This window comes from Buceros rhinoceros, unplaced genomic scaffold, assembly GCF_000710305.1.
Source record: "Buceros rhinoceros silvestris isolate BGI_N320 unplaced genomic scaffold, ASM71030v1 scaffold44414, whole genome shotgun sequence".
NCBI classification, from domain to species: domain Eukaryota; kingdom Metazoa; phylum Chordata; class Aves; order Bucerotiformes; family Bucerotidae; genus Buceros; species Buceros rhinoceros.
Genome location: NW_010408433.1, coordinates 1 through 10,238, shown reverse-complemented (window position 1 = coordinate 10,238; position 10,238 = coordinate 1). Strand labels below are relative to the sequence as shown.

The 10,238-nt window shown below is 36.8% G+C and overlaps 1 protein-coding gene across 1 annotated transcript in view; it reads right to left on the bottom strand.

Moving 5' to 3' along the window:
• Window positions 1-9,292, bottom strand: part of LOC104492317 (solute carrier organic anion transporter family member 4C1-like) — a gene marked incomplete at both ends in the record, with an annotated part of 9,743 nt that extends 451 nt beyond the window's left edge. The window contains 6 exon segments of the mRNA XM_010134856.1: window positions 925-1,075; window positions 5,181-5,376; window positions 6,754-6,898; window positions 7,184-7,290; window positions 8,189-8,316; window positions 9,196-9,292. Of these exon segments, the coding sequence (XP_010133158.1) occupies window positions 925-1,075; window positions 5,181-5,376; window positions 6,754-6,898; window positions 7,184-7,290; window positions 8,189-8,316; window positions 9,196-9,292 (824 nt within the window).
• Window positions 9,293-10,238: the final 946 nt, after the last annotated feature.

Here is a 10,238-nt window from a genome sequence, read left to right as displayed (position 1 = left end):
GTTCAGCAGAACTTGACAGATCTAGCTCACCTGAGCAAAAGTTATTTTTGGTTTTGTGATCTAAAAAAGTCTCCATTTTGTGTGGACCAGTTTTTTAACTACAAGCATTAACTTAAAACTAAAGACAAATGCTGCAATGGAAGAATGCTCAAAGGAGATGGAAAAGGGTGACATATCCATGACACTCACAGAACAATGCAGGCTGTGAGGTGAGCAATCACAGCTGCTACAAAGAAAGCTATGCAGAAAAGAAACAGTTATGGAAGTTGAGTGGATCAGTCAGTGGCACACATTCAACCCAAGGTCATTAAAACAATGTCAGTCTCACTATCTCAGCCAGACCACACTGGGGTAACTGTGGCTTTGCCCAACAGAGTATAAAAAAGTAGGCAGCAAGCAAAAAAACTTCCAAGAGACCAATGGGTCTGAGTTGGCTTCAACCCACGTATGCCTTCTCAAAAATTGGGGAGGCCCAGCATCACAATGGTGAACGTGCTAGACAAACCAGTAATAGGAGCCATGTGCATATTGCCACTGAACTGTGTATTGCAATCACTATATTTTGCCAAGGGTCATTTACATTTGCATTGTTTTTTCAGTACTTTGTATCACTCTGCTAAATCACAAATCCTATATAACACCAACTGTCATCAACAAAGTAAATTTGGTACTAAACATCACACTCTCCACAAGTGGAATATCTAAAAGCATCTGGTCAGAGAGTAGTGGACACTGATGTATACCAACATTCCTCCTACTTAAACACGTTTCCAATCCATACCAATTTTTCTTGTAGTCCCTCCCACTTAGATTCAGAAATACTGTCATTTCCTGTCATACTAAGGGAAGAATGATTTTGATATAGAAAGCATTTTCCAGGAAACCAGAATAGACTATGTCAGCTATCTTGGTAGCATAAAGTACCTTTTTCATATTCTTAAAAAGATGTGATGTACAACCTGCAAAACAGAGAGAAAAGTACTGGACTTCATCTCTGCCACAAACTGGGTAGTACACAGAGCGTAAACATCTGCAGTTAGCACTGCATGGTGCTCTTAAGTTGTACAGCATGTGCCTGTTCTGAAAGGTAAGAGTTAACAGGGTTTTTAATAGAGCAATTTGAGAACAGCAGATATGTAAATAAGTAACGCAGTATTTATAGGATAATCTCAAAATATTGAGTTCAGGTGATTTATGCAATTAATTGTTAAAAATAAGCCATGTTACTACTAGTTACAATTCAAGGAAATTCCATTTATTCTGTCCATAGTTATTTTTGTGCTATTGTTCCTTTCATAGATTAATCCGCCAATTTCCATCCACAGAACAGACTATGTAATTCTGTGCCTCAACCCAAGTCTCACATCATCTCCTCCCTACCACACTTGAATTTGTGCAATTTACAGTTTTAAGAAAAAAATGCACCAAGATTAACAGCAGTGTTCGGCGTCATTTATTTTACTGATCACATGCCAAGGTTTTTTCCCAAATCCTCGATCTGGATTCAAGTCCAATTGCAAACCCACTGCGTTTTTACTGTTATTCAACACTGCTACACAGACATCTAAATTGTTCCAGCAGCAAGATGACTGCCAGTAGGTTAAATATTGTACTGTAAACTGAAAATTTCAGTTTCATTACCTAAAAGGCAGTTTTTTTCAAGAGCATTTAAGATGGCCACAAATACTAAAAGGAGAAAACTGATTACTTTCATTGTGTGTGCTGTTTGAATTCTACATTAGTGAAATCAGGACTACCTATATACTTCATTTTGTAGTGCAGTTGTATCTTACTAAGTTACATTAGTTCATTCTTCATACATAGAAGAATCAAAGTTAGTTGCCTCTTGCTTAAGGCACTGCAACACGCCCTGAACAAGTTCATTATTCACAGGTTTGTTCATCCAGTGCTTTGTTAGCCTGTGAGAAATGTCAAGCCTAGAAGTATTTAATCAATTCAGTGGCAACATTTGTCCTGTTTACATGAGCAAAGGAAGTCTTTTCCCTGACCTAAAAGAGGGACTGGTCCTTTAGTTATTCACGGTCAGAGAAAAAACATTAAAATATAAAAGATACACAGTTTAATGTATATAGGTTCTTAAGACATGGAACTTCTTGTTCTAACATTTTTTCTAAAGTAGCCTAGCAGATGAGAGGGTCTTTAAAAGCTCAACAGGTTGGGTAATTGTTCACAGCAAAGCAAAACAAGGACTCAAAGATACTTGTGGGAATGAACAGAACTGTAGAAACAGTCACTGCATTTCTGTTCAAGTTTCCAAGGAAATATTGGGCAAGAGAATGTCAAAATTCTTTGAAGTATTTACTAGACAAAGTAAGCCACATCAGTCCTGCTTTTAGCCTGCTTTAGTAATAAACAAAGCTACTACGAACAATGTAACTTCCTTCATTAACATATGAACTCAAGATGATCCTGTGCTCATGCAGTTCTGGTACTAAACTTACAAAACGTTTCCCCTACCCCCCTCCAAGCTGTTTTTCAATAGGATGCTCACCATAAAGGATTTCTTCAAAACCTCCACAAAAATAGATCTGCATCAATTTCCAAGTCAACTCTCAGAGCACTCTTACAATTTATTCTTTCAGAAGAATTTATTCAATAGCACAAGCAGGAGTCAGACCCTTGACTATTCTTCTGTAAGCCTATAAATTTGTTAAAGGTACTACTACATATTTTAGTCATGTATTTCTTCAGGGGAAGCAGTTTCAGAACAGACTCTTAGTGCCACCAACTATTCTGATGCAGGTCACATGTTCAACAAACTGTAATCCAACATGTAGCAATGAATCGGCTAAGATTGAACCAATTTTTATAATGGATACTCCATTTTACAATGGAGAGCCTTGTTTCAAGAATGGGTAACTCCAAATCGCTGTAGATAATAGGTCTTCATCAACAGTTAAACTACATTAACCACCGAAGTTACATGAAATTATTAAATACAAGTTAACTGTATTTAACTTAGGACAAAAATCAATTCATCTGTGCCTTTTGTCAGCTGCCTGTTATCATAGGACCTAGTAAGAAATACAGATAGCTTCTCATACTACTTTCTATACATCCTCTTCAGTATTCAGTTGCTACATCCAGATTCTTTGGCTCAATATGTAACTACAAACTTTCCATAAAGTTTTCAGGTTTGAAGTGTCCACAGTAATCTTACAGCTAGCATTTTTTCAGACACTGTTTTACATGTCAAATGTTAACAGCAGCCTTTGAATACACTGTCAATTGATGCAGCAAGTTGTAAAGATCTAATCAGACTAAGTGGTAGCTTGGGCTTTAAGGATTTTTATTTCTTTTTCAGTCACCAGTGTATGACACTTGGTTTGTTAATTTTGTATGCCTTCTGTAAAAGGAAATATAAATGAGTGGTTAAGATAGCATCGCATTGAATTTCTACTCTGTTAGAGAACTGGAAGCCTGACTCTCTTCAATCTCTACTGCCTCCAAGCTCTCTGAAACTTTGTCCTGTTAACGTAAGGTTATCTATTTTACTGTTTGCACATTTACCTAAATGAGACCTGAAAAACATCTGGTTGGTCTTTCAAGTCACTCTGCACTTTTGGGAAAACTTTGTAACATTTGCCAGTTGTTTTCATCAATGATTCCCTTAAAGGACCTAGGAATATTAGCAGCCTTCATATTATGTGTTACTTGTGCGTTTAATTGCCTCTGTGAGTAAGATGTGACTTTCCTGTCATCTTTTTGTTATATGATAATTTTAAATCAGTCAAAAAGCACAATAAATATCAAGTGAAGAAACCATATAAGCCTAACCATTGATCAGATGTTTGTTTTTTCCTAGAAGTATTCCAGCTTGCATGTACATTAGAGGCTACAAAACCAATTTCCCCCCAACCCATCTGCATTTACATGGTGCCTTTCATACTGTTGTGCCAGCAAAGTGCAAAGATCTTCCTCCTCATTCTATTTACGTTCAAAAATAGGTCCATCGGAGCATCACTTACAGATTCTGCTTTTGTACAAAACAGTTGTATCTAGAGTTGCCTCTGACTCTGTCAGAGTAACCAACCACTTGAGAGCAGTTTTGACAGCGCTGCTGGCCTTCCCCCTGCCTTTAAACACTGCTTATGCTACAGAAATATGTGCTACTTAGAACTATGAGAACTGAAACGCTGTAATATTTAATTCCTTAATAAGGCATGATTGGGCATTTTATACAACATAGCGTCTACGGTAATAAATTAATCACATTCAATGCCCAAGTTCTAAAAGCAGACAGAAAGCCATTCTCTACAGAATGCTTGTCCTTGCGGTTATTTAACTTTTAATCTTGCTTCATTTTTACTTTCACTTTCCTGACTTTTTCTGCCACTGCCATAATGGTTTCCACAGTAAGCTTTCTTCACAGCAACAAGAACTATCCTAGAATTTTTATTAAAATTACTATATATATCTAAAAATGAGTGGTAGACTGCATTCTCATTAGGAATGAGAACTGTGTTTTTAAGGAAAATAAAAGTACCTACTGTTTAGAGAAGCCTTTCCCACACTTGTTAGCCAAAACCATTTTGAATTGTTTCAGTTAACCATGTTACTCCACCCATTTTATTCTTCAGCTTGGGTCACTGAGCTATGTTCTATGTGCATTAAACTTCTACCTCCATCAGCCATTTTACCAGGAAAAACAAAGCCTCCTCTGTAAATGGAGACTAGATGTACTAGAACCTGATGAAACAATAATGTCTTTGTTTTTCTAGGGAAACACTGCAATCAGTTTAAGTTGCAGTGCACCTCAGTGCTTTCACTAAATTGTTGCCCATAGCAGACACCTTCCAGGAACAAACTGCCTAGATTGTCAAGAGTCAGTTGATAAGACAAGATACAAAACACACACTACTTCTACAGAGACAAAAACTAGCTGTAGTCACTACCATAGCTTCTACACCTAGAATGGTTACAGAAGCTGGGAATTTTGTTGTTGTTGAGGGGACCGGTCTGCTCAGAACATTTTGCAGGCAAAATCATTAAATTTTCTGAATAACCTATTACAAAAAGATTCCAAGAATAATATTTTAGAGTTCCAGTTTCATACATAAAGGCAAACATGACATTTCCAGAGGTTTTGTAATCTATGATGTAATTTATTTAACTTAAACATTAACACCACACCCAAGAGTGCATCAAAATATATTTACCCATTATACGTTTCCGAGACACCTGCGAAAGGTTCATTCCCACATTTAGCAAATAAAAACAGCGTGTTTAATAGTAGGGCCACTGAACAAGTGCCTATCAGGAACTTGATGATGCTTCTGCACTTCATTTTGCACTTGGAAACCAAGAAGCGTCTTATAAGTTGGCCTAGTGCTGCTGCTGGAATTAATATAAGGCCTAGAGGAAAACAAGACATCAGCAATTACACAAAAATGTAAGATATAATTAGTGAATTAGAGTGCAATTTTATGTTAAGAAAAAAATCACAAGTTACCTGTGTCTTAAGATGCACTCCATGTGATATAATTTGCAAATCATCCTACCAGAATCTGTCAGCATGAGTAATTTATTCTACCCTTACATTACCTTTGGTCTTCCCAGAAGTTCAGCTTGACAGCATAATTTACAGCTGTCCAAAACTCATGTTCAACACAGCAAAACTAGATTATTTAAATGCATTTCATACTGGGCAGAAATCTCTGAACACCAGTAGGCCACTCCATGAAAATAGAAAATTGCTTCAGTGGGTTTTTTGGGGGTTTGGGGTTTTTTTTTTTTTGTTTGGTTTTTTTCTTTTTACACGTCCACATTCTTTGTTAGTAAAAAGTTTATAACACAAATGTGTAGGAGGACATAATCACTCTGAGATGAGAGACAGCACAAGATACAATAAGGTGTCTACACAAAGAATAAAAATGTTTGAATCAGTGGGTCAGTTTTGCTGTCACAGTCCATAATGATTTATCCTCTTTGCACCATTAGGACTCCGAATATATAACTCAGTATTTTTATGTGGCTAATGTACAATATAACACAGCATTCAGTGTAACTTGCACTGACCTGAGACAGCTAATATTAAAGACAGTTCAGGTACAGTGGCAGAACCACACAGACCACAGACACCCATATTCAAAGATAGTTTAAGTAGTTAACACGGTCATTAGCAACACTTGGACTACCTAGTTCCACATTAGTTCAGGTACAGCTAGCTTTCAATATGAGTGCAGGCATTTCTTTAAAGCCATACATTTGATAAACGCTATCAATATTTTCAACTCAATTTACAAGAAATTCAGAAAAGGTCTATAGACACAAAAGGAACATTCAGTTTTTCACTTTTTTGCTGATTACTGTATAACAATTGAGCACATATTCCGATGTATTTCTGTGTAAAACTTGCAGATACTTTTTTTAAGCAGTGATGTGTGAATAGCGATAGTACCGTAGTATTATCCAGGGGTGTAAGTCATTTTTCACCAGAAGTAAGAAAGCAATAAATTTGTTTCAGCAGCACACAAAATTCTCATACTGCTTCAAATATGAGTAGTAAGTCTTCTGAACCTACAGAACAATAAAGAGATTTGCACCCTTAAGTACCAGGGTTTTCATAGGACAGGCAAGAATAATATAAAAAACCTGTTTCCGCTGCAAAAACTGCATTTCATAAGTATATTCACAAATGTTGGACAAACACAAGACGCCTATTTAAGCTTCCATCTACAGTGTTAATGAGGCGTTCAGCAGAATATATTTAAAATTGAAAAGCCATATTACCTCCAAGAGTTGCTGAAAAACTTGATGTCTTTCCAAACTGATTTTCTATGAACTTTGGTAAAAATGTGGCAAAGCCAGCAGCAACCAGAGCTTCTGAAGAACTAGATATTATGAGATTCATAAGCACTGGATTCTTCAACAGTACCTGTGGGGTAAATTAGCATAACACTCAGGAAATTGTTTCACTGTAGTACCACATAAACTAGAAGTCACTATATTTTAAAGCAGATACTCTAAAGTAGAACCTCACCAGTGTGCTTTTCCTGCTTTTTCCTGATCTCAAGCATCAACAAAAGGAATATGCATTAAATTATCAGTAGCACTGGAGACTTCGCTATCACAACATAAAGAAGCAATTACCTCTCTAAACACTGACCTGAAAAGAATTTCTCAGCATATATAATTTTGAGTAAATTCAAGATTTCCTCACCGGGAGAGCCACAGGAAAGTCTTTAAAAATTTTTCCAATATTCTTGGTCTCAAACACCTTTCTTAGATCACTGTGGGTTTCAGAGATTTTTTCAGCACGTATTTTTGCTGTTCCTATAAACAGGCACATTTACAGACAATGGAAGCATTGAATACCTGTGCTCTTAGACCTAAAGTCAGAAGAAGCGTCAAAATAATGTTTCCTTTCCTTGAGAAAACTAGCTCAGACGCTGTAAGTCTTACTGAGTATTTTATCAGTACAGATCCATAAAAGGATGGATAATGTATTGATGCAGAAAAAAATTTGGTGCAAAACATCATTTTTCCATTGAAAGGCCTTGGCTAAAAGAAGATATTATCAGGGATATCCTCAGAATCCCATTCACATTTTTTATTGTTTTAAATGTCATCACGTTCTCCCCAGTTCCCTACTTCACTGCTTCCTTTCCTCCAGAACTTCTGTTTCCAGATAAACATAGTACATTCCTTTAGATGCTCTTTCAAGGGACTCCCAGATAATATCTGCCTGAACAGAAATTATATTAAAATTATTCTTTTCAGACTGCTCCGGGATACTTGGATTCATGCTTTATTATTCCACACAAAACATTAAAGCAACAGAGTCAAAGACAACAATGCCTTAGTTAACCGAGTCAATGGAATTTCCTTGTGATTCTTAGTGGGTTACATAGCAGCTGTAAATACTGTCCTGGGTGCTCTACTGCTAGCATGTTCCGGACTTTGACCATCAGCTTCCATGTTCTACCTGTTTCCAGTCCCACTGCATGTCCTTACACACAAAAGATCCTCCCTCTTGCCCATTCACCTTGTTTTAAAGGCTGCATATTAGAAGCAAGGAATTTATCATCAGGTTTCAGCCAAAGACAGTTAACTAAGGACAGAATCAAGGAGGGATCACTCAGTCCATCAGTCTATAACCCCTAAGCATAAAGAAACAAATAGCGTAAGAAACAAGTCTCTCTTCCAAAGTAGCCGATTGTTGAACATTTAACTGGTAAGTGTTTTGGAAAGCATGAAAAAGGTATTTAGAGAAGCCAAATGGCAAAGGAGCATGCCAGAAATGCTATCTACCACGCTCCAAGCCAGCGCGGGTCATCTTGATCCATCTTCATACTGGAAATAAAATTTGGAAAAAGCAGGTTTAGCATTCATGAATTCACATCAGCAATTTCAGACATCGGTGAGCTGGCAGTATTTTTTTTAGTACTGATTTAACAGAAAGCCTTTGAATATTGTCATTTTCTTGTTTTCTAAATGTTGAATTTATTGCTTGCTTGTTTAAAACACATTCCTTAGCTCTATCGTAATAATATTGCAATCTACCAAATAGAGCTTTCAACTTGTTAGTCAGATTCATTCCGATTTAAAGGCCACTATTTTGTCCTGGTTTCAAGTCCTGTAGCATTATTAAGATACTGAAAAGGCTGTTTTTAAAAAGAATCATCATAATCAATGAGTTACGTGAAAACCAATGCAGAAGTTCAGAATGCCATTGCATTCATCTGAAGTCCCTAAAACACGGGCAATAAAATGGTTCAATAAAAATGAAGTTCTTGGTTTGGACAGTAGTACAATTTATAACATTATTTTTTGAATAGTGGATTATTACTCATCTGGTAGATACTCTAGAAGCTCTTCGCCAGGAGGTCAGTAGCAGTATCCTACCCCTTATACCCCACCTCATGGAAACATTTTGCACAAGAAATGAATAGTTGTGATCTAAACCTGAAGGAGGTTTGTCATCAAATGACAAAGCATTTTTTGTTTATCAGCTTTAAAATAGCTTGTATCTCCAAATACAATGGAGTGACTACTCACTGTGGGAAATAACTCGCTAGAAGCCCTTGTGAGTGCAACTTGCTACTAATTTAAAGCTCTTGGAAGTACTTTCCTAACAAAAACTTTCTCCTCCTTACATCGGAGAAGTTGAAGATTTTCGTAAGAATTATGATGAAAAGAAAATAGAAAGCAAAAAACTAAGTTATATCTTGCCTTTCTGGGATCTGGATATCAATATAAACATAAAGTAGCTGCCCTCCTAAGACATAGCCAATAGCAGGACCCAGCAGTGACATAGAATGACAAATTCCTAGAAGAGAAAGCACATCAGGTTCACCACACATTTTCTGAAATTCTTCAAAAAATTCCAAAATCAACTTCAGGCCAAATTGTTTCTATAATTCAGCCTGCTCTTTCTTCTGTCATTACTTCACCTATAGCATGTAGAAGACAAAATTTGTTCTTGTCTCACCAGAAGACACTTCACTGACAGCATCTTTATGCATCAGTAGATTGTCTTTTGCACATCTTGTGCCTACAAATGCAAGCCAGCTTGTTAAAAAAATTCAAGTTGTGATGAGTGTCAGATGTTAACAGTACATGCCCACAATCTTTAAGAACCTACTTATTAGTAGTTTTATTTTGAATTGGTTAGCAGCTCATGACAGTTCTAAAAAAAGTCTTTTTGGCCTTAGGATCTTCCTTGATGGCACAGTAGTTTCCCTGGCCTACCAACCAGATTTCTGTGGCAGAAAAGCACTGCTGGCAGGAGCACTGTCTCTGCAGATAAAGGCTTGCAACTAACAGTAACTAGATATGTCTAAATAACTAGAATGATGTGCATCCTTACTGATGATATTCTGTGCTCTTCCCAAGGTTGGAGAATCTTGAATTCTCATTTGTTTCCCAAGTGCCTGATTCCTGAGTATTTAGTATTACTTGATCTTCTTTAGATAGCAAGAAGGAATCATGGGGGAGGAAGAGTTTTGGAATGAAGGGACAGAGAAGGGTCCACTCAAATAGCAGAAAGTCAAAATAAATATGGAGCTGACATATCCCAGGTTTTCCAGTATTTTGAAAATAATGACATGCTCATAGGATCTGAGTTAAGCCCACATTCATCCTACAAAACTTTCAAACCTAGCTTAGAAGGTGCCTATTTCCTCCAAGAGAACATCCATTTGGAACTGCTTAATTTTTCTTTGGCTATTCAGCAAGAGGAGAATCTGGAAGAATTTCTGAGGGAAAATGGACAT